This window comes from Brassica napus, chromosome C3, assembly GCF_020379485.1.
Source record: "Brassica napus cultivar Da-Ae chromosome C3, Da-Ae, whole genome shotgun sequence".
NCBI lineage: Eukaryota > Viridiplantae > Streptophyta > Magnoliopsida > Brassicales > Brassicaceae > Brassica > Brassica napus.
The window spans coordinates 34,380,987-34,404,181 of NC_063446.1; the positions used below are offsets into that span (position 1 = coordinate 34,380,987).

General features: G+C 37.8%; 3 protein-coding genes and 1 non-coding gene across 4 annotated transcripts; 1 reads left to right on the forward strand and 3 right to left on the reverse strand.

The window, feature by feature from the left end:
- Positions 1-3,966: 3,966 nt before the first annotated feature.
- LOC106389426 (cycloartenol synthase) lies at positions 3,967-9,100 on the reverse strand. Its single transcript, XM_013829674.3, has 18 exons — positions 8,755-9,100; positions 8,200-8,385; positions 8,027-8,116; positions 7,752-7,946; positions 7,575-7,659; positions 6,915-7,081; positions 6,636-6,824; positions 6,358-6,471; positions 5,915-6,037; positions 5,715-5,837; positions 5,527-5,625; positions 5,362-5,418; positions 5,195-5,241; positions 4,969-5,112; positions 4,697-4,874; positions 4,536-4,616; positions 4,372-4,455; positions 3,967-4,295 (listed from the first exon to the last, which is right to left on the reverse strand). The coding sequence occupies exons 1-18, from the start codon at positions 9,028-9,030 to the stop codon at positions 4,176-4,178; spliced, it is 2,358 nt and encodes a 785-aa protein (XP_013685128.1). The 5' UTR covers positions 9,031-9,100; the 3' UTR covers positions 3,967-4,175.
- A 3,319-nt stretch (positions 9,101-12,419) lies between these two features.
- LOC106384440 (U-box domain-containing protein 35-like) lies at positions 12,420-16,428 on the forward strand. The gene is made up of 7 exons (XM_048749564.1): positions 12,420-12,579; positions 12,687-12,760; positions 13,424-13,542; positions 13,629-13,844; positions 13,926-14,184; positions 14,276-14,319; positions 14,422-16,428. Exons 1-7 carry the CDS (start codon positions 12,420-12,422, stop codon positions 15,587-15,589), a joined length of 2,040 nt encoding a protein of 679 aa, XP_048605521.1. The 3' UTR covers positions 15,590-16,428.
- A 146-nt stretch (positions 16,429-16,574) lies between these two features.
- Positions 16,575-17,822, reverse strand: LOC106389425. Its single transcript, XM_013829672.3, has 3 exons — positions 17,503-17,822; positions 17,244-17,418; positions 16,575-17,039 (listed from the first exon to the last, which is right to left on the reverse strand). The coding sequence occupies exons 1-3, from the start codon at positions 17,614-17,616 to the stop codon at positions 16,702-16,704; spliced, it is 627 nt and encodes a 208-aa protein (XP_013685126.2). The 5' UTR covers positions 17,617-17,822; the 3' UTR covers positions 16,575-16,701.
- A 2,823-nt stretch (positions 17,823-20,645) lies between these two features.
- LOC125584586 lies at positions 20,646-20,752 on the reverse strand. Its single transcript, XR_007321499.1, has one exon. It is a non-coding gene; the product is annotated as a small nucleolar RNA R71 (small nucleolar RNA).
- Positions 20,753-23,195: the final 2,443 nt, after the last annotated feature.

The following is a 23,195-nucleotide window of genomic DNA, read 5'->3' on the forward strand; positions in this document are numbered from 1 at the left end:
CCTCGGAATTCCGTCGGAAATTTCCGAGGGATTTCCGAGGAAAGATGAATTTCCGATGAGTTATTTCCGAGGACTTTTTTCGTCGGTATGTCGTCGGAATAGCGTTATTCCGACGACATACCGACAATTTTTTTCCTCAGTATGCCGCTGTTTTCTTGTAGTGTTAGCATATTTATTTTTTTAGCTATTTTTTATTTAATTTAATATTTTTTAGTTAATAATCTATGTAACAATTTAATTGATCATTAAGAGTGAAGTGAATCTAGGGGTGAACTTAAGTTTTGTTCATAGTAAACTAACAGTATTCCAGTAACAAACTAAAACATTTACTTTCTCAAAACTGTTTAAATTAGACTTTGAAATATTATGATATAATACAAGTGGCAAATGAAAAAATCAAGTTCGAGCTTAATTCACTTGGAACAGAAAAAACTTACATTTTATAGTTCAGTTTATTAACACGTTTTAATTATATGTTAAAATAAATAATTATTACCGTTTTAATAAATGTTTAAATTAAATTAAAAATACGTATGTCGAGTAGAAATCTAATCACTAAAGTTTTTTAAATATGTATAGTCTGCCGAATCTTCAAATATTTAGATTCATTTATGTTTATGTAGAGAATTTTTGAAATAATTTTTATAAGCAAAATTTAGTAATATAGAATACAGAGAAAGAAATAGGTTGAGAAAGCCATAAGAGTGTTTACTAAATCAAATGAGAACTAGTTATTTCGGATCACATTAACTCATCCACAATAAATAATCACCTCATCTCATTCATTCAACTTGCCTTATTGCGAAATAGGATAAGTTACAACAAATCTCTTCATCACTTTTTTTTTTACAAAAAAATGGAAAGTTTAAACGAATTTAGCCAGACGCCCAATTTGGATTTCTATGCAAACAACATATGATGCTTGACTCCTTAGCCTCCTTGCTAGGTGTATACGGTATATCCGTATATATATCTTAGTTGATTCCAAAACAACAGCAGAAGATTTATTGAACTAAAAATTGATAAAATTTCACTTGCACATGTTCATCTATTTCATTCTTAAATATACTAGGGATCTTTAACCCCGCGCAATCGCGGGGTTCTTTTGCTTTTTCGTTGCCATTTCGTTGCTAATTAATAATTTGATTGACCGGTCTTGTAAAAAGCTTAGGAAGTGTGAGATTTTCAAGTGATTCCGCTCAACGGTCTCTACGCAAAGACTGCGCAAATAGACCAGAGCTTGAAGATGCCTTTATCTGCCACATGCATGGCCACTGGTTTTGCTTATAAAAGAGAGCGATCTAAAGGTAAAACATAGACAGTCTCCTCGCAGCACCGCACCACCTATCGAAGTTACCTTCATGCGATTATTGATTCTCTGAACGGCTTGGGATTGATTGTCCAATGTTGTCTTTTTCCAAAGGTTCCAACGCTCCTCTCTCTCACTTCTTTAACCTTTCTCTCCTTATTATGGTGTTTGTGTGTTCTGTTTACTATCTCCATTCTTCTTTCATGTGTTCTGTTCATTTTGTTTTCCTTTCTCTTTCTTTGCATGACTTAATCATTTGTCAAATAATGAAATATTAAATGTTTCAACATTTGCTTTTATGAAAAATAAAACAAATACTTTTCATTTTAAAACTTTGCTTCTGTTGTTTTGAATTTAGTACAAAATCGCTAGGATATTAAATCAAGGGTATAATAACACCAAAGGCAAGACCACAGACTGAATTTTTTGTCAGCTTACAATCATGCATAATAAGTGAATTTCAGAAAACATGTTCCCTACCAATAAAAATGTTAACAATTTTAGAAATTTATTTGGTTCCTGAGAGACAAATGCTCAGGCACGTCTTCTCTTGGTCTTCCTATGGGGCAGAGGCTTGCATCATTATGGTACAATCCGTCTTAGCTCCCATACGCTTGTTTTGTCTTGTTCTTGTGATGTAACTTGATCCTTCTTTCCCTTCTCTTTTCTGAAGTGGAGTTTATTTGCTTCCTTGGAAGTTATTTATATTAATGAAATGATGTATGTTGAAATGGCCGAGGTTTATGTATTGTTGACGCCATCTGACATTAGAAAATAAGCAAAGACACGTTACCGCTCACGTCCCTTTATTATTGAAAGTCATAATAATTCTTACACCAGTAAGAAATAGTTTGCAGCAGATCAAAGAGAAAATCAAAGTTCAAAGTAGAGAAAAAATATGAAAATTCAAAATTGAAATGAGAGTAAAGCTAAGTGGGGTTGACGGTTAGATGGCCTCGGGGAAATCACTCACGGGGCGTTTGCGTTTGTTCTGGTCGGTTGCAGGACCTGGCATACTTGGCTTCACCAACTTCCAGTGAAATCTTTTGCGCATCACCCATATTGTTGGCAGATTCTGTTGCTTGTCCGACTGGAGCTGGGTTGAGAAACAATAGCACATATGTGTTCATTTATATCAGCAAGTAAAAATACTGTGAATACATAGATGATCCGACATGGGCCTGATTGTCAAATAACAAGTCATCACTGATTGCTTAGGCGGTGAATGGTGATTTAGAGTGAAATTCTCTTTTTTCTCGGTTTTTCTTGATTCTCGGTTTTTCTTAATTCTCCGTCTTTCCTGATGTTACCCGAATCCAAGAAGCAGAGGAGGTGACCAGCATGAATTGGGAAGTTCTCCCAAGTCGGAGAGCGTGAAGGTTGCATGGTGGATGGCTGATTGGTCAACATGAAGTCATTTCCCTAGAAGGATTGTAGGGTTTCGAGAGTAAATAAACTGAGAGAACGTGTTGGTGATGCTTGGTTACACTCTCAACCCTCTCCTATTTATAGGGTTTGAGGTGTTTTTTCGGTTTAGATACTTATGAAAAGGAGGGAGACAGAGAGTTTGTAAGAGTTAATGAATTAAATATAAACTGAAGATTCATTGTATTGGTTACAGAAACGTTGAACGGAAAGTAAGGAAGAGACGGACATGAAGATATAGGGGAGGTGGAAAGTTCAGTGAAAGGAGTTTTGGTTTTTTTTTTTGTACGGCGAAGAGAGATATGTTGAATTGTCGAATATGGAGACGACTCCAAACCTAATCGACTCGAACATTAAACGCAGACTTTGGATTTGTTTTGGGCTATAATGGGTTTGGAGATCAATTGGTTTTTTTTATTGGACTTGTAGCATTACCTAACCAAATTAAATTAAAAACACGTTAACAATTAAAGGAAGCTGACAGAATGAAGCTTGCGTCTACACGGTAATTATGTGTGGGGTCCAATAATGCTGACGTGGATAGATTCTCATTATAATAGAGAATTTTAAAAAACGCAAAGTCCAACATACGCAAACCGTAGCTTACGTGGCAAAATCTTATAACATAATTGGGTAATTTTTCCATCTGACATGGACAGTCTATCTGAGGCTCTCATTCCTTTTTTATTATTTGTTTGATTATATTGTTATATAATAATAATTTCAATTAGTATTTGATTCATTAACTAAAGAGAAAATGACTAGGATAACACTAAAAAAATTTTTTGTCACAAATATAGTCTCCAAGAATAAAAATGACCAAAATAGCACTTAATGTTTTATTAAAAGAGATAAATATACACTTATACCCTAATGGTAAATTAATTTAGACATTAGGGTTTACAGTTAAGGGGTGGGGTTTAAGATTTAGGGTTTAGAGTTTAGGATTTAGGGTTTAGAGTTTAGGGTTTAGGGTTTAGAGTTTAGATTTTATGGTTGGGGAACGAGGTTTTGGGATAAGATTTCAAATTTTGAAAAATAAATAAAAATTAAATTTTTCAAAAAATAAAATACTATTTTAGTCATTTTAGTTTTTGAACGCTATTTTTGTGACATAAAATTACAAATTTGCTATTTTAAAAATTTGCCCTTTAACTAAATCTGAATTTTCGGGTCCTGCTATCTTTTTTCAATAAACACGAATTGAGAATCAAATACTGGCGTGTTTAAAGAGCTGGGCTGAAGGGTATTTTCATCAAAAGACATTATTCTTAAAACCAGAATTTCAGAGAACCCACAAAAAAAACTGGAACCAAGATTTGAGTAAAGTACACAAAGATTGGACAACTGAACCACAAGAAATACGGAAACACACAAGTTTGGAAAAAAGTAAGCACTAAAGCTAACACAGTTCCTCCCCCAAGAGAACATGAACTACTATTCATTCTCCTTGTTGCAATAATACCTTACTACGGTACTCCCCCAACGCCCATATAGGGAAAATGTTTCGGTAAGCAGCGTACGTTATCATGCAGTTCCTATTGAAGACTCCCATTATTTCCTGAGAGAGAGAGATTAATTATCAAGTTAACCAACAGAAACTCGTTAAAGACCAATGTGTTAATCCATCTCGTTACCTGTTGTGGGAAATCACCACTCTCCATTTGAGCATTAATCAAATATCTCGCAGCTCGATGTAGGGGTTTTTGATCTACCTCCACCTAAGCACACACAAAAAAAGAGAGATATATAAGTGCTAATGGAAAGGGATTTAAAAAGAATAGACTGAAAATTAACTCACTTGCCCAGCACCAATGAGTGATAGCAAAGCCCATGCTGTATTCACCACATGAGACCGGTTGCCGTCAAGGTTTGAATATACCTACATTCGTAAGAAGGGAACGATTCATCAAGTAGCAGTAAGTAAAAATGTCTAATGAACATACAAAAGTGAGTACTAACTTTGTCTTGACATGAAAGATAGCTTTCTCCCCATCCGCCCGAAGGAAGTTGTTTCGACAAGAGAAATTCACAAGCTTTCGCAACAGTTGGAGAGTTTTTCAATGTCTTTCCAGCAGCTTCAAGCCCTTTTACTCCAAACCATGTCCCATACGTGAAGCAAACAGCCCATGATCCATACCTTACAGATATATATATCACAGGTTACAACTTACAAACCTACTAGAAGATACACAAAGAAGGAATAGTTTTTATCATGACTAGTAGAGACAAACCATGAGCCATCTGATTCTTGAATAGATTCAATGAACTTAACAGCCTTCTCAATGCACTCATCTACTTCCTTCTTCCGATGACCAGGATATAGCTTTCTGAATGCTATCAACGCTTGTATTGCAGCTGACGTACACTCCACGTAACTACAGAACCATTCTAGCGAATCAAGCAAAATTTCCCAAAGCATAAAGTATCAATTAAAATGGCAAGATGCTAGCGCCTTACGGGTAGTCAATAACAATATCGCCAAAGGTTTCTGCTGGATTGATTAGCTGCCAACATATATAAGCAAAGCAAAGGGGTATCAGGTACATATGTGTTTCTGAGAGCTTGGCCACATAGATACAAGCTTGAGAACATTACTGATCTACATCTGGGTACATAGACTTTACCTCCAACCAAGGGTATGACCTTGTGAGCTCATATGTCGCAAAACCTCCATCTGCATTCTGAAATTAGAAATTAGTTGCTAATCAGACAAAGAAGTTGTTTTGCTTTGCGGAAAGAAAACCTATGAGTTATCAATACGTATTTGATACAAGGATTGTAAACAAAACCTGTAACGAAATGATAACATTAACAGCATCATATAACCGTTTCGTATCTACTGGTTCACCAACAATCTCCTTAGGAACTTTGGATAGTAAAAGAGCAGCCTGAAGAGAGAGAGAGAAAAAAAACACACTGATTACCACCAGAAAAAAATCGTGAAAGGTAACTAAATCTTTCACATTTTTATTATTACTTTAAGTCCCTCTGCGGTGCAATCGGAGATAGGCCAACCATGATCTGCAGTTGAGAAAGGCCAAGCCCCTTTAGAAATGTGTCGATACCAGTAACTCAGATCTCCAGGGCAGTCCTCTGACACCTATCCCATGAGAAGAAACAAGCATGAGAGGGAAAATAACATCACATAGCAGATCTTCTTAGATGCCTATCGCTAACCTGAGAATTCTTGACATATGAATGTGCTTTTTTCAAAACGGGCCCATATTCTTCTACAAAGTTGGTTGCCAGAACAGCTTGAACAGCGAAACTCGTATCCCATAGCTGGCTTCCATTATAACCCTGTCAATAGCGGCTGCATTAGAGTATACATGGAGATGCAGATGCCCTCAAGAGTGTTTCTTTCTTTCTTATGACTCCAGAATTATTACATTAAACACATACTACTATAGTAAAATTCCTAAGTTCACATAAATTAGTATAGTAATGTGATTTCTGATTACTGTTAGATTTAAAGATTTATATTTGCGAAAAAAAAGAAAGATTATATTTGTATACTGTTGCGTTAATGATTCAAGCGGCGTGATAATGTACTGATTCGGCAGTCAGTCACCTTCTTCCATGTGACAAACATATCATATGTATAAAAAAATATTCGGTACCTGCATCTTCATTCCATCTTCAGCTACCCAAAGATAGTCATGGATTCTTGGTAGGTGCAACTTAAAAGCCTCTGAGTTTGGGTCCTCTACCCAACAACAAAGCATATTTAATACCTGTTATAGGAGAACAAGGAAAAGATGATTAAAGTAGAGGGTTTAAAAACAGAATAGAGCATGAGGTTTTTGAAATATCCCCAAACTGAGCCTTTTAGATGAAAATAATAACAATGGACAATAAAAAATGGCACCGAAGATGTCCTGAAATTTGTTTTTCATACCTTATTCACGGGTCCTATGCAGATGTACCTTGTGTTCTCATCTTCGTAATGAATATGTTCTAAAGTGGTTCTGAGAGCCTTTTCTCTCAAATTTGCACCCGGCCATCGCGTTAAAACAGGCTCAACGATCTTGTGAAGTGATGCCCAAAGAATATCTTGCACAAGTGGGTGTGGGTAGTATAAATCCTCCTTCAGTATAAAAGCAACTATGAGTACTGCATATCATTTAGTTATTCAATGAAAGGATTAGTTACACAATTCACCATCAATTCGACTAACCTTTGCACAAAGGTTGCGTGCTTCATTCCAGTCGACTTCATGATATGGTACAGTGAAAAGCTCCTTTCTCAGTGATAAAACAGTGGACGTTATGGGACCGACGAACCGTTTTCCGTACAAATACGACATTGGTAAGTAGACCATCCGACAATGACACCACATCCTTCCTGGAGCACGGAAATTATTATTATGCTTTTGCTCTACTGTGCCCTATATCTAAATAAGAACTACAAAACAAGCTGTACAAGAAAAAAAAACTATATCTATCTTTATAAATGCACACACAGTTCAAACATTTTCTAACTGTGTGCTTTCAAAAAGCGTGCAAAGCAGAATAGATTGCAATCTATGATCAGATGAAAAAATGCTTCCCAGATTTACTTTACTTGAGTTGTCCATGATTAATGGTATTCCATATCACATAAAGTCGCAATGCTACTAGAGCACATTTCCAAGCAGGGTAAATAACTATATACAAAGTCCAATTGTTAATAGCTGAGACCTAAGGAACCATAAAGGAGCTAAAACAGAAATGGGCAATTTGGTTTTGCTGTGCTCAATATTATACAACAGCCATTGAACATAGAACTGATAATGCGAGGCACTTAATTTGTAAACTGGTAAAAGAAACAATATCCAATTTGCGAGGGTATAGAGCACCTGGATGGATTGGCAGAAAATACGGAAGAAGCCATATCTCAGGTGGCAGTGGGTTATTTCCAGACCATTCAAAAGCTCCAAGTACCTTCAATCACAGATCGAAGCAAACAAGAATGAATCAAGTAACATAAATACTTAATATGATTTAAACATAGAAGGAGAGATAGAGGTCAGTACAGAAAGCCACATTTTGCCCCAAGAAGTGATATTGGTAGCGCCACCATGATTGAGTATCCAGTCACGCCCTTTCTCCATAGCTCCATCTCCATCGTTAGGTCCTTCTCCAAGCAACCTCAGAGTAACATAGTTCAAGACAGACCCAAACATGGTGCTGGGACCCTCAATATGTAGACCCCAACCTCCGTCCTCATTCTGGAACCAATTGATTTAGAAAATCAGGAAGTTGACATTTTACGTGTCTAAAGAACACAATAGGAAACATAAGTGTTTGCCTGGTGATTATGGAGATAACGGCGCATTTCTGATTTATGTTGTTCTGACAATACTGTATTCAGGGCTCCAGTTATGGAGAGTGTAATTATCTGGAAAAGAATGTAAGCAGAGTTAGTTTTTTGGCTTAGAAAGTTGCAAAAGAAATCCAAAAAAAAGAAAAAAAAGAACAAACCAGTCCTGGGAGAAGAAACATAGGACCACCATAATCTCCTGCCCAGTGCCCGTCACTAGCCTGTATGGTTGAATAGAAATCTACACCCCTCTTTAAAGTGGTTTCCACCATCTTCTCTGTAACATCATCACCATCTTTGACGTTGACTTGTGGTAAAACTGGTCTGCTCAAGTTTTCTCTTGAAAACTACAACACAGAGAGAGAGATAATATAATCAGTTCGAAAGCAAATAAATACTGATTGCAGCAAAAAGTTAACAAAGATGTTCAGAGCTGAGCTAGAGTTACTCAAAAGCACTCAGTTCACACGCTGCTGACAAGTTGGATTAGATTCGATTTGAGGCGAAATGACGTAAAATCCACTCCAATAAACTAATAAAACTACAGATCAAATAATGTTTATCCCTTTGAGATTGGCGAATTCAAAAAAAAAAAAAAAGAAAGCAAACTATGACCTCGCTCTCTCTCTCTCTCTCTCTTTATCATTTCACATTCCTAAGTAACACTGAAAGATTCATATGGCCACCGGAAGTCAACGAAGGAGAATGAAGAGTACCTGGAGGCGCATAAGCAGATCAGAGCTGTGTTTCTTCGCGAATCGGTTCTCTCTAAACGACTTTCTCGCTTCCTCGACGGCGGCGAGCTCTTCGGGCGTCCCGAGGTTCGGATCGAACTCCCAGAACTGCCTTCCGACGTGGTTATTGGTCGTTCTGAGCCACGGACTACCTCCCTCGGCGATCTTCAGTTTCCACATTTTGGCGAGATTGGGAGAGTTGGATGAAACCGAGGATTTGAGCGACAAGAGATGACAGATGTACTGAATATGTGACATACAGTTCCGATAGTGAAGCCTGTGGACCCTTTCCCTCAACCAAATTATTTAATTTTGTATTGTTATGAGTTATCTGTCACTCGACATAACTCATCTCAGAACATTTTCGCATAAATGATTTGTTTATTTTTTACCCCAAAAAAATGGTATGTTATTTATTGGCCACATCTTTCAAAATACTTTTAATAAAAAAAAAAAACATACAAGGTGATTAATTATCCAAAACAGGTTTTGATATTTATTAAAAAGATAAAAGATAATTATACACATACTCAATAGATATATGAATTAAATAAAAATAAAAATAATTTATTTTTTCTAATTTTCAGAAAAAAAATTATTCAATTTCTAACTTTTTCAATTTAAAAAAAAAATTATTTTGAAATCCAAAAATTCTTTTTGAAATATTTATAAATTATTATTTTAAATCTTAATCAAATACATATATATTTTTAAAAAATTTAATCTTTTCAAAATTTCTCAAATCTAAACCGTAAGTTTAAACTCTAAAGATATAAATGTACGTGATCTCTCTACTAAAATTTATTTTGGTTATGCTATATTTGTAAGAAAGTTTAGTACTATCCTTAAATATTTCTCATATTTATTTATATAAATATTCTCTTTATAAAAATGAGCCTATTTTGTGCTCTCTCATAGTCTCATACATGCTTTTTACTTTCGAAGATAATAATAAAATTACCTGAGTAAAATACACTTGGTAAAACTCGAAATCTAGTTCACGATAGGCCAAACAAAGTAAACAAGGTTGCCATTTGAACTATAAACGACATTGCCATTTGATAACTTTTGGTCAATTGCATGTTTACCAAACAGCTAGGGCATATAATGAAAGTATACACAGACGATATACTCAAAAAATCTCCTCATATTGACAACCACATCAAGCATTTGACAGCCTATTTCAACAACCTCAATAAACATGGAATGAAATTCAACCCAACCAAATGTATTTTCATTGTCACCTACGGCAAATTATTGGGTTATTTCTTCAGCAAAAAAGAAAATCGAGACAAACCCATAAAAAAAATCATCGCTATTACTGACCACGCATCTCCAAAAAACACAAAAGAGGTACATCAACTCACAAGTTGTATCGCTGCACTAAACATATTCATTTTGTGATTGCATGACATGTGCCTTCCGCTCCACCTGCTCTTTTGCGGAGCAACACATATGTTGAATGAGATGCTAAATGCGAAGATGCCTTCAAACTATTAAATAAGTATCTATCCACCCCACGATCTTAGAGAAGCCAGAAAATGGAGAAATTTTGTACTTGTACATATCAATCTTAAGCTCTATGGTACGTAGCATTCTAGTTAGTGGAGGATACAAAACAAGAAATGAACAAATGAATGCCTACTTACATGTAATTCAATGACTTGTAAGTGCGGATGAGTTAGAAATAAATAGAGCAAAAAGTAAACGATACACAAAGTTTGTTAACGGGGTTTGTTTCCTACATCCCGTGACCTCGTCCAGATTTCGAATCCACTAGAATGAGAAAGTAAATTACAACCAATTCGCAAACGTGTAGTACAAGCACAACCCTCTTGAATCACCGCTCTCTTCTTTAGCATGAACTCTTCAAGGTAAACTAACCTTGAGCTAAACTCCCTCAGAGTTCAGACTTTATCAGGATAACCTAACCCTGAGCTAAATCCCCCCTGAGTCTGGAATTCAACCTCCAAATTTCTGAAGGTACAAGTACTTCACCAAATACGTCACCGACTATATGAAGATTGGAATCAAGCACGCATGCATAGATCACCATCTGATAGCACCAGAGCTCACTGTTTTCAAACAGCTGCAATCCTCATAGACCACGAACACCACCATACACATTGTCAATACCAACGCCACCAAACTAAATCTACATCGGACTTCATCATGAATTGCTTCAGAATGTACTTCAACACCAAACAATACAATAAACAATGAAACCTCTCTTTTTATTCTCTAGGTTTTGTCTTCTCATAAGGCACATCCCTTGTTAAATAATAAACGTTAAACTTTATCTCCAAGTTCATTAAATGCACTTTATTAAACTTCTATTTCCATGTAAGAAAACTTCCTATTCATTTGCAAGTAATGCTTCATCTCCAAGTAAAACCACTTAGCTTAATGGAAAACGTCATTTATCTTCAACAAAATATTATATTTCCTTTTCCAAGCTCCACTTACACACGCAATCATAGTAGACAACATCCTTGTAAGCAACTTCAACAACTCAACCTCTTGACACACATCTTAAACTCCGTCTTGTATTACATCACAAACTACATCCGAACACCTTAGAAAATTACATCTTCAATTTTCCCCTTTTTGACTATGCATGTAAACTCAACAACCCAATCATGAAGCTGCCTCTTCGTGACTCTCAAAGGAATTTGAAAAATTCACCCTCACCAAAATACCACACATTGATAACTATTCTGCAGACGTCCTTGCTACCAAGGCATCAACCTCCGACCATCGCTAAAATGAATGAGTCTGGTAGAAAGCATCTACAAACTAAGTATTAAGCTACCAAAAGGGATCTCCTTCATAAATAAACTCGACGGTGAGATGGACAATTAATACAGATGAAGTAAATGATAGAATATTAAAGGAAGCAGCATCAGAGCTGATCGATTGCGTGACGAAATCAAGGTTTACATCTCAGACGAGATAAGGGAAACTAGCTGTTGGTCGAGATCATAAACACTGAAAGCAACAAAAGCTTTCACCAGATAATTACCTCCACGACCGTCTTAAGGTATATTCTCTTGGTGATGAGGCCTTGCTTCTCGACTTGGGTATCATTCTTCATGCTAACCATAACTTTGGTATCAAATCAAGCTCTATCTATTTCATCTGTGACGACCATGTCCATCTCGGTAAGCATTTTAACATGGACATCTATGTGTTCAACTTTGCAACCAATACACTCAAATGCTTCCTTGTTCCCTCTAACATGAATCCCAAGGATGCTCGATGGTTCCTCTCTTTGACTTCAATGAATTAACTAGATACCAAATTTCCAAACTCTTTTGCATGTATTTTTCTTCTTTGTATATCATGTTTATGCTGCATCTTCTGAAAATAACTACATAAAAGGCATGTAGGCATGTAATGTATAAACTTTGACGTCGCCTGTTTACCACCTAACGATTTCTTGAACATTGATAAATATTAGCTATCACCAAAATAAAACGTTAAAGGACAACTGGAAAGGAAACAGAAGAATAACAGAAAAGACTTGTTTATATGTTTTTTTGTTGCTAAAATTAGCATATACTCCAACGGCTTTTGAAACCCAAAATTTTTCATTTAAAACAATTTTTTTTATTATCTTGTTAGTTTCAAAAGGAAATTGTGTAAAGATGGTAGGAAGCGAGAGAAGAGACGAAAGGGTTGTGGTTGCGATTGATCGAGGCAAAGGAAGCCAGGCTGCACTGAAATGGGCTGTTGATAATCTTGTAACCTCGGGAGAGAGTCTTACTCTTGTTCATGTCAAACTCAAACAAGCTTTAGTTATAAATGGTATCGCTCAGATGCTCATTCTCCATTCATTCAAATTGGTGTTCAAATTATCTTAGATAAACAAATTAAAAAATCATTATGCTGATTCAATGGTGTTGATCCTGTAGCCAACCCCAATAAGTATAGTGATGACGTCAAGGAATTGTTTCTTCCATTCCGCTGCTTCTGCAACAGAAAAGACGTGAGTTTTTTTTGCCTCTCTTCATTAGTTTTTAGTATTATCGTCACAAGAAAACGTTTAATATGAATATCACCTAGGTTAGTACCAAAGCCAGAACTATGATTTATGGGGTCCTATTCGAAATAAAATTACTCAAACTAATATATAGTTTATAAAGAATTTACAAACAAAAACTGTTATTTTAAATATTCTAGTTTTTATAATAAAATATATATTTATATCTTAACCATAATAATTAAAATATAATATGCATTTATATATGGTTCACCTTGACAAATAAACAAAAAGTCTATATATAGTTATTATTTTGACCATATAATTAAACACCAAGCTTTCGTTCTTTCATATAAACATGGTGAACTTAGTTCGTTTCAAAAAAAAAACATGGTGAACTTAGTTGAACAAGATGGAACAAAAAATGCTGCAATCACGTGAAGGACAATTATCCCTATTTTAGTTGAACTTTTATAAACATATATGTATATTTTGAGGAAAAAAAATTAAAAATGGGGGTCCCCACAGAGTGGGGGTCCATTCAAATGTTTCAGTATAATGTCCACAAGTCCGGCTCTGGTTAGTAGTTAGTTCTTTTCGTGATTATATATTCGTAGAGATAGACGTAATATGGTCAGAATGTTTGAAGATTGGGAGTAATGTTAACAGATAAGATGTGAAGATGCCGTATTGGAGGATGTCGATGCTGCTAAAGGAATCATAGGCTATGTCAAAGAGAATGCAATTGATATTCTAGTACTCGGTGCATCCAAGATGACTCTGTTAAAGTATGCATATTTCTTCACGCTCTTCTTTAATTATCAACACAAAAAATAGTTGTCTTATGAGTGTTGTAATCTTGTGTGTTCAATAGACGGTTCAAAGCGGCAGATGTTACCAGCACGGTGATGAAAGGGGCAGCTAATTTCTGCACGGTTTATGCAATCTCCGGAAGTAAAATATCGTCGGTAAGATCAGCTACGTCTTCACCTCCCCCACTTTGCGCAATACGTCCACAAATAACAGCTCGGCCTAGCAATAACTCAATGGGCCAACGTGAAACTCAGGACGAGATCGAGATCAAGTATAAGTATGTTCTAGAAAACACAAAGTGTTTGTCATTATATTCATATTCTGTTGCACAAAACTAAGTAACAAATAATTTGAATAGGTCTCAAAGAGGATTTGACCAGGCCTCAGTGACAGACTCCGACATATCGTTTGTGAGTAGTGATAGGCGAAGCGTTGATATCATGTTCCCAACGCCGTCACGTCTCGCTATTTACTCTGAGTTCGAAGACAACCGAAGCAGCTTTGCAACATCCTCATGCTCATCAGAGAAGCAGTCCGTAGACTTGGGTTCTTCATATTCGGCATTCTCCCCAAGCTCTCAGGAAAGCGGGAGACTCTCCACGTGGTGGTCACTCCAGGTACTATTTATTAATCATTTCCAAGTCTTGCTATTATTATTTTTATCAATCCCCACAAGCTTAATCATTAACAGACTATAAATCTTCACAGGATGATGTACAAGCTGAGATGAAAAGATTGAAAATGGAGCTCAGGTATACAATGGAAATGTATAGCACTGCCTGTAAAGAAGCAATCACAGCCAAGAACATGGTAATAAATATATCTACTCGAAATAAAATCACATAAATTTTAAGAAAAAATGATATATATATATTTGAATATTTGTATTCTCAGAGTAAAGAGTTACACAAATGGAGAGTAGAGAAGGAACACAAGCTAGAAGAAGCAAGACAGGCCAAGGAAGCGGCAATGGCAATGGCGGAGAACGAGAAGGCAAAGACCAGAGCAGCAATGGAAGCAATAGCCACCGCCAACAGAATAGCAGAAATCGAAGCAAAGAAGAGAAAACAAATCGAAACGGCGTCTCTTAGAAAAGCAGAGGATAAGAACACTAGTGATAGAAGGTATAGGGAATATACAATCGAGGAGATCGAAGAAGCAACAGAAAATTTCTCAATAAATAACAAGATCGGAGAAGGAGGTTACGGACCTGTTTACGAGGGCACATTAGACTACACAAAAGTGGCTATAAAAGTCTTGAGACCGGATGCAAGGCAAGGAAGATCGCAGTTCCAGCAAGAGGTCGAAGTCCTAACCTCCATAAGACATCCGAACTTGGTTCTCTTGCTAGGAGCCTGCGCGGAGTACGGGTGTCTAGTCTACGAACACCTCGAAAACGGCAGCGTAGAAGACCTTCTCCTCAAGCGAGGAAACAACTCTCCCGTGCTGCTTACGTGGCAGCTACGGTTCCGCATCGCAGCCGAAATCGCCACTAGTCTCAACTTCCTCCACCACATGAAACCGGAGCCGGTCGTGCACCGGGACCTTAAACCGGCTAACGTGTTGCTCGACCAGCATATGGTCAGCAAGATCGCCGACGTGGGTCTCGCTAGGCTCGTCCCTCCCTCGGTCTCTGATGCCGTGACGCAGTATAGAGTGACGTCAGCTGCTGGGACCTTGTGTTATATCGATCCTGAGTACCAGCAGACGGGTATGCTTGGGACCAAATCAGACGTGTACTCGTTCGGGATCACGCTTTTGCAGATACTCACGGGGAAGCCACCGATGAGCTTGACTCACCAGGTGCAAAAGGCGATTGAAGGAGGGACGTTTGCTGAGATGTTAGATCCTGATGTTCATGACTGGCCACTCGAAGAGGCCTTGGTTTTGGCGAAAATTGGTTTACGATGCGCTGAGTTGAGGCGGAAAGACAGGCCTAACTTGGGGAAGGATGTGTTGCCTGAGCTTAAGAGGCTCATGGATTTAGCTGAAGAAAGCATGTCTATCGTGCGGTCAGAATAACAAGCGGAACTGATAGTGTAGCGTCTACGTAAATGCCTCTCTTTTCTCTCTTCAGATTGTTATACGAAACATGTCTTTGATTTCTAAACCACTACTTCTTTTTAAACCTGTTTTAGGAGATATTAAGCGATCCATGTCTCAACAAATATGGGAATGGTGGAAGTTTTAATTACTGAACATCCTCTTGAGGAGGTAATACAGAGGGAGTAGAGGGCCGTGTGAAGAGGAAGAAGGAATGCACAAATGTAAGTAAGAAAACTCATCATCTTGTTTTTATTGTGGAATGGTGAAGAACCCTAGCCATGAAGAAAATTTTAATTTGTTTCTAAAAGTGAAAATGAATCTTCCAAAAAATTTTCTATGTTGCCAGGTGCAATTAATGCATGTGATTTTGTAAGTTTTGAATGATTAAGCTTTTGCTTTTACAAGGTAAACACAAAAAAATTTTAACATTGTGTGAACATTTTATTAAAGCATCCAAACATAAGTAGTTGAAATAAAAGGGAAATAAGGAGTCAAAAGGGCCTATTCCCAAAACCAAAACAGAGCATAACGAAAAGAGACACCACATCTCTCACGCTATCTGTATTATTTATTCAGTTTATAAGATGCGCAAACCCTATCAAAAAATTCCTTGCTTGCAGATAAATATCCAGCTAGTATGGGCTGAATGGTATATTTCCTTATTGTTCTAGACTGGATCATTTCTTCTTATGCCAGAGGAACTACAGTGTCCTCATAAGAAACTACAGTAGTGTCCACCATATAGGCACTCCGGTTACAAGATGTGCAGCTTCTCTTGATATGTTTATGTTTTTGCGTGACCAGTTCATTAGGTCAACGAGATGCTCATTTTACATCGAAGACTTTATGGCATGGCGACTGATTGCGAAGAACTGTTTCTTTTGCTCAGATAATTTTTTGATAAAGCGAGCTAATCCTAGATTGAACAAAAGGCTCGCTTACTCATTGAAGTTCACTACTCTTACTAAACACAGTGACTTGCATTCAATCCGAGAAGAAGATCACATTGAAACACCTAGCAAAAGAGTGAAATACACAGCTAGGGAACTACTGATGAGAAATATAGCTTCTATGATTACAAATATAAGTCATCGGAACCAAGGGATCGGAGTAGAGTTCGTTTGGGGAAGCTGCGGTGTCATACAGTGATGAACCTGCTGCTGCTGCGGCTGCTGCCACTCAGGCAGAGAGACACTAGTACTACTACTGACGCTGCTGTTTTCTTTTTCTTCCACATCCATGTCTGCTTCTTCCATCATAGTATCGTCACCATCTAACTCGACAATCTCTGGCTTGGTGCGTTCCTGGAAGGTTCCTTTGGATTCCAAAAACTGGAAATGAGAAGGGTTCCAGGGAACAACAGCTTGTTCCTTGTTAGCTTTGTAATCTTCTTCATCAGCTACTGCTACATCATGAAGAAATCTATCTGCACAATATAATATAAAAGAAAGACACCTATTAGAAACTAAATCGAAAGGAAACATGATAGCAGCAATTAAACACAGCTTCTCAAAGACTAATTAATGATTCTAATAAATGTCCTCGTTATTGAACACCAATTCAATCTTAAACCTCTCATACCTAACAAGCAAATAAAGAAAGTTAAAAAAGAGTTTAGAGAAGGCTTTACTCTTCAACCCTGAGATCAAGCTTCTATCAACAAAGAGGTGAGGCTGGTGGTGGTGTTGAGGAGGAGGCTTGAAGAGCACAATCGCTCTCTCTTCGTTCTGTGGAGAAGACTGGATATGATCGTGTTCCTCCATAACAACCACCTCTTCCTCCATAATCGGTGGTAAATCCAAATCCTGATGCATCGCAAAAACGCAATTAATCAAATAAACATACTTAGGGTTTCAAACATAAACAAAAGCAAATAAGAAGAGACTTACGAGTCGGCGAATCTTTGAGGCGGGAGAAGAGAGGGAAAAATCGGAGAAGTCGTCGTTCACTCGGTCAATCTCCTTCCTCTTCATCCTCGTCGGCACACAGTCGTATCCCGCCATGTTTTTCTTTTGACAAGAGGCGAACGAAGCTTCCAGCAAGATCGGAGATTGAAGAGGTGCTCGCGAAGCTTTTAAAATTTTAGCAGAGAGCTCTAAGTAGAGGAGAAGGAGCACTTTCTCAGATATTCTAGAGGGATCCAGAAACCGTAGATTATTTTCCTTTTTATTGGATCCAAACGTTGAACCTAATCCAGTACGAATTAAAATTGGGTTGATTTGTTTCCGGACCACTTGTGATGTGTAATTAGGCTTTGCGTATTTGATTCCATACATATCTCATATAAATTTATTTTTAAATTAATTATTTGTAAATATATTATCTAGTTTTGAACACTAAAAATTTTTAAGTAGGGAGTTTTATTAAAATGCATCTCTTTCTAATACTAAAACTAGAATGATATTATCATCTGTTCCAAAAAAAAAAAAAACTAGAATGATATCTTTTGCAGAAAAGTTTGTTAGGAAAGTTTTTTTTATTTTGTATTTTAACAACTGAAAATTATTTATTATTTAAATTACCACAGTTATTTTCAAAATAATAATAGTTTTTTCCAATAAAAAAGAAACTAAATGATATTTTTACATTATTATTGGAGCAATTCATTGTCCCGTATAACTTTGTCTAAGCTTAAACCGAATAACCTGCTAGTAGTTCAAGTTTAAGTCCAAAAAAAGCTAATTCTTGAAATTGTATTGAGTTAGATAACATTCATGTTAGCCGATAATTTGTGGGAAATTTTGTTATTTCCAATTTTGACTCCAGAAATCTTTCATCGGTTAATTTTGTAGTGTGATTGTATATTTGGTGATTAATGATTATTCTAGATGACTAAAACAATAAAATAAATATTTACTACACAGTACCCGTCGGTCGAAAAGGAAATAATAAGACTGCCGTCAAATTTCGAGGTGTAATTACAATACTAATCAAGATAATGTTATACCGAATGCACATTTTACCACTAAAAATAAGATTTGTGATATCTTGGATATTTTCATTGTCTTACCTATTCACCAATGTGCATTTTGATCGAATAGATTAGGATTTAGTCATGTTTAGGTTGCATTTTGCATACATGAATCCTTATCAGGTATTGGAGTACCACATAGAGTTCTTGGAGACATTTGGATGCATTTGGAGCTCAAAAGAGGTGAAAAAGGTGATCATTGGACGAGCAGTGCATGGGAGCGACCTCACGGGAGCGACACCGTGAAGTCGCTGTGACACCCTTTCAGAGCGACTTGACCGGAGCGACACAGCGAGGTCGCTCGCGTCTCCATCACCCGGAGCGACTTGACCGGAGCGACGCAGTGAGGTCGCTCGCGTCTCCATCACTCGGAGCGACGTGACCGGAGCGACACAGCGAGGTCGCTCGAGAAGAGCGACCCAGAGCGACGTCTCGCAGCGACCCCTCCAGGTCGCTCCCGAAGCCTGGAGCGACCTCTCGGAGCGACTACTGGAGGTCGCCTGATTGCTCGAATTCATTTCTACTCAAGGGCCTTTTGGTCATTTTATTATGCACGTTTTTACTTCTGAAAACCTATGTTTTAAGTACTCTTGGCAGCCACCAGACAGATTATCTTTGGTTCTAAGAAAAACCTTTGGAAAGTTCATCTCTTGAATCATCTTTGTTCATCTAGTTATTGCAATTATGTGTTTTCCAATTCGTTGTTGTATCCCTCTGTATGATTAATCTAAAATCCAAAATAGGTTTAAGAGGAATCATGAAGAGTAGTGAGTAATCACTATTTGAATTCATGGGTTAGGAAAATTAAGGGTGATTAGGTTAGAGCTAGGATGTTTTAGAGTAGATCATTCCAAAACCTTGCTAGTAGAGTAATCATAATGCATCTTCTGAGTTAGTTTCTCAAAAGTTGATCTTTAGGCATTTCTCACCCAAAAGGTGTTCGATGAAATGCCTGAAACAACTCTTCTAAGCTTTTAGCATATTTTACCGACATTTGTTGTTAGAAATGCTAAGATAGCCTTAGACCTGTTAGTAATGATTGCTTCCATATTATTCAACCGAAGACATTTGTTGTTTAAAATGTGTTAGTAAATGAACATTCATCTAGACATAGAGTTTGTTTATAATCGTGTCTAAGCTTAAGGTTGATAGTTTGATTGTTCGTTTGCCATCCTTAGATCGAAACTTGATCACCCAAGGTCTAATTTCTATGCCCATGAGTTCTCTTTTCCCTTAGTCAAGAAAGTATCATTCTGTAATTGCTTTCTAGTATTAGTAGTAGTTTAAAACTCATCTAAATCATTGGTTGCACTTAGATTAAGTGAGTACTTGCATTCTCATTGCTTCGAATTCCCTCAGAACTGGTTCGACAATCATTTATACTACAACATTTGTCTTAGGAGCCTTGAAAACTCCTAACATCAAGTCATTTGCTTGAGACTAAGTCATTTTAATTTTCTTTAGTTACTGATTCTTCTTCTTCACCTCCCTTTAATTTACAGGTGTATGAACTTGAGGAGCAGGGGTCCATCAAACCTAGTTCCAAGAACTGCAGACATCAGAGCTTTAGAGAGAGAGTGTACTAGAAAGAGAAGAGAAGAAGAGCAACAGTCTCACTTGCAGAGATTGGATACTGATATGGGAGACATACATCAAAATGATGCCAACAACGTTCCACAAAACCAATAGCGAGCAGCTCGACCCATTGGCACTTATGACCTCCCCAACATTCATGGTCATAGATTGGGAATCCGAGCACCAGCTGTAGCAGCCAACAACTTTGAGATCAAATCAGGACTCCTCAACGTGATCGAGAACAGCAAGTATCATGGCTTAGCTCTAGAGGACCCATTTGATCACTTGGACAGGTTCGACAGCTACTGTGGGTTGTCAAAAACCAATGGTGTGTCTGAGGATGCCTTAAAGCTGAAGTTATTCCCTTTCTCTCTGAGGGATAAGGCACGACAGTGGGAGAAGTCTCTACCAAGTGACTCAATCACCACTTGGGATGACTGCAAGAAAGATTTCTTGGAGAAGTTCTTCTCTACTTAAAGAACTGCTAAGCTGAGAAATGAGATCTCCAGTTTTCAACAGAAAGGCTTGGAAGGCTTCAGTGAAGCCTGGGAGAGATTCAAGGGCTACCAAACTCAATGCCCACACCATGGCTTCTCTAAGGAGAGCTTGCTGAGCACATTCTACCGTGGTGCTCTTCCTAAGTACAGGGCCAGACTGGATACAACTAGCAATGGGTTCTTCTTGGGGAGAACTGAGGAAGATGCAGAAGAGCTGGTTGACAATATGGTAAAGAGTGATGCTGTCTACAGTGGAGACCACGACAGAGGCAGTCGAACAGATGACAAGCAGACGAGGTGGAAGTTAAAGGCTCTCCAGGATAAAATTGACATTCTCATTGCTGATAAGGCCACCCAAGAGCAGCTGCACTTTGTTGGTAACCCAAACAAAGAAGCCACACCTGTTGTCCAGGAAGTTGATGGTTTGGAAGGGCAAGAAGAGCTATGCTTCATCAACAACAATGGTAGCTGGTACAAGAAAAAGCCAAACTTTCAGTACAACAACTACCAACAGCGATCTTACCCCAACAACCAACAGAGTGGTTATCAGCCTCGGAACAATCAACAAGGCAGCTATCAGCCTCAACAAAACCCTCCTCCCGGTTTCAACAACAAAGGACAACAACCTGCCCAACAACAACCTACTACTTCTACCTCTACTCCTCCAGTCAGCAGCACTGATGCCCTACTGAAACAAATCTTGGAGTCTCAGACAAGAGGTGAGAAGCATGTTGGCTATGAGTTGAAAAACCTTCACGCAAAGATTGATGGAAGCTACAATGAGCTCAACAACAAGTTTAGAACCTTGGAGAACCAGTTTGCTGCCATGAACACTCAACAAAATTGCCAACAAAGTTCTTTACTTGGAAAATCTGAGCAAAACCCCAAAGAGACCATGAAAGCTATCACCCTCAGGAGTGGTAAGGAGTTACCTCAGAAAGCTCTCACCAAGGATGCTGAGAAACAAGGTGAGGGGGTTGCCATCAACATAGATGATGAAGTGGTGATTGTTGATGAGAAAATCAATGATGAAACCTTGGAGAAGATTGTGGAAGCGAAAGGTAAAGGAAAGGTTGGGGAAGAGAAGAAAACAGTGAAAGATGGTGAAGTTGTTGCTCCAGCAAGTGAAAATTCTTTTGTTCCTCCTCCTTATGAACCCAAACTACCATTCCCTGGTAGATTCAAGAGATAGCTGCTAGAGAAGTACAAAGCTCTATTTGAGAAGCAAATGAGTCAAGTTCAAGTCACAATGCCCATCATTGATGCTTTCATGCTAATTCCTCAATATAGTAAGTTCCTGAAAGATATTATAGTTGCAAAGAAGAAGGAGATGAAGGGCATGGTGATTCTCACTCATGAGTGCAGTGCCATCATCCAAAGGCTTGTTGTTCCAAAGAAGTTAGAAGATCCAGGATGCTTCACATTACCTTGTGCTCTTGGACCTATGGTATTTGATAGATGTCTCTGCGATTTGGGAGCTAGTGTCAGCTTGATGCCTTTATCTGTTGCTAAGAAGCTTGGTTTCACTCAGTACAAGAAGTGTAAACTGTCTCTGGTATTGGCTGATCGTTCAGTGAAGTACCCGGTGGGTATCTTGGAGGACCTCCCTGTTATGGTTGGAAAATATGAGATCCCTACAGATTTTGTGGTGCTTGAGATGGGTGAGGAAGCTGCAGATCATTTAATCCTTGGAAGGCCTTTCTTAGCTACAGCAGGAGCAATTGTTAATGTGAAAGAGGGCAAGATTGATCTCCACTTGGGTAAAGGGCATGTTCTTCACTTTAACATCAAGGAGGTAATGAAGAAACCAACAGTTCAAGGGCAAGTTTTCTACATTGAAGAGATGGATGCCCTTGCTGATGAGCTCCTTGAAGAATTGTCAACAGAAGACCCTCTACAGCATGTTTTGACGATAGAGAGGCCAGCTGAAGTGATTCAGAACCTGGAGAGTGCTGCCTATGGGATGATGTTGGATTCACACAGAGGATTTGGTAGTAAGGATCAGTATGAGGAGCTGCCTCAAATTGACCATCAGGAAGCCTCGGTCATTCAACAAGAAGACACCCAGCAAAACGACTGGAGCGAGCTTAAGGCGCCTAAGGTGGAGCTTAAACATCTCCCCAATGGTGTAAGGTATGCATTTCTTGGTCCTAATGGAACTTATCCAGTCATTGTGAGTAGTGAACTTATTGAAACTGAGCTATCTGAACTTTTGAAAACACTTAAAAGATTTAGAAAAGCAATAGGTTACTCACTTGATGACATCAAGAGAATATCCACTACAGGAAATGTGGTTAGTAATAGCGGACGAAAAGCGCTATCATTTTGGTTTAATAGCGTTTCCTTGGACGCTCTGACATCACCCGTTATAAAAAGTCCAACCCTTTTAATAGCGATTTTCCTCTGTGCTATTACTAAGTGTATAACAATAGCGCTTTTGTGTTCGCAATTGTTAGTATTTATAATAACGTTTAATAAATGTTATTAGAACCAAATAATTTGATTTTTCCTAGTAGCAAAGATAGCAAATGTTTTTTAT

Bases quoted from the DNA above. Each gene is read 5' to 3' on its own strand.
- LOC106384440 (XM_048749564.1), top strand. From the start codon at position 12,420: ATGGTAGGAAGCGAGAGAAGAGACGAAAGGGTTGTGGTTGCGATTGAT. The intron at 12,761-13,423 runs GTGAGTTTTTTT...TAATGTTAACAG, and splicing joins GCTTCTGCAACAGAAAAGAC to ATAAGATGTGAAGATGCCGT. The intron at 14,320-14,421 runs GTATACAATGGA...ATAAATTTTAAG, and splicing joins AGATTGAAAATGGAGCTCAG to AAAAAATGATATATATATAT.
- LOC106389426 (XM_013829674.3), bottom strand. From the start codon at position 9,030: ATGTCACATATTCAGTACATCTGTCATCTCTTGTCGCTCAAATCCTCG. The intron at 6,825-6,914 runs GTTAGTCGAATT...TTTATACTGAAG, and splicing joins CACGCAACCTTTGTGCAAAG to GAGGATTTATACTACCCACA. The intron at 4,456-4,535 runs GTGAGTTAATTT...GTGTGTGCTTAG, and splicing joins CACTCATTGGTGCTGGGCAA to GTGGAGGTAGATCAAAAACC.
- LOC106389425 (XM_013829672.3), bottom strand. From the start codon at position 17,616: ATGGCGGGATACGACTGTGTGCCGACGAGGATGAAGAGGAAGGAGATT. The intron at 17,419-17,502 runs GTAAGTCTCTTC...GCGATGCATCAG, and splicing joins CCTCAAAGATTCGCCGACTC to GATTTGGATTTACCACCGAT. The intron at 17,040-17,243 runs GTAAAGCCTTCT...TATATTGTGCAG, and splicing joins CTTGATCTCAGGGTTGAAGA to ATAGATTTCTTCATGATGTA.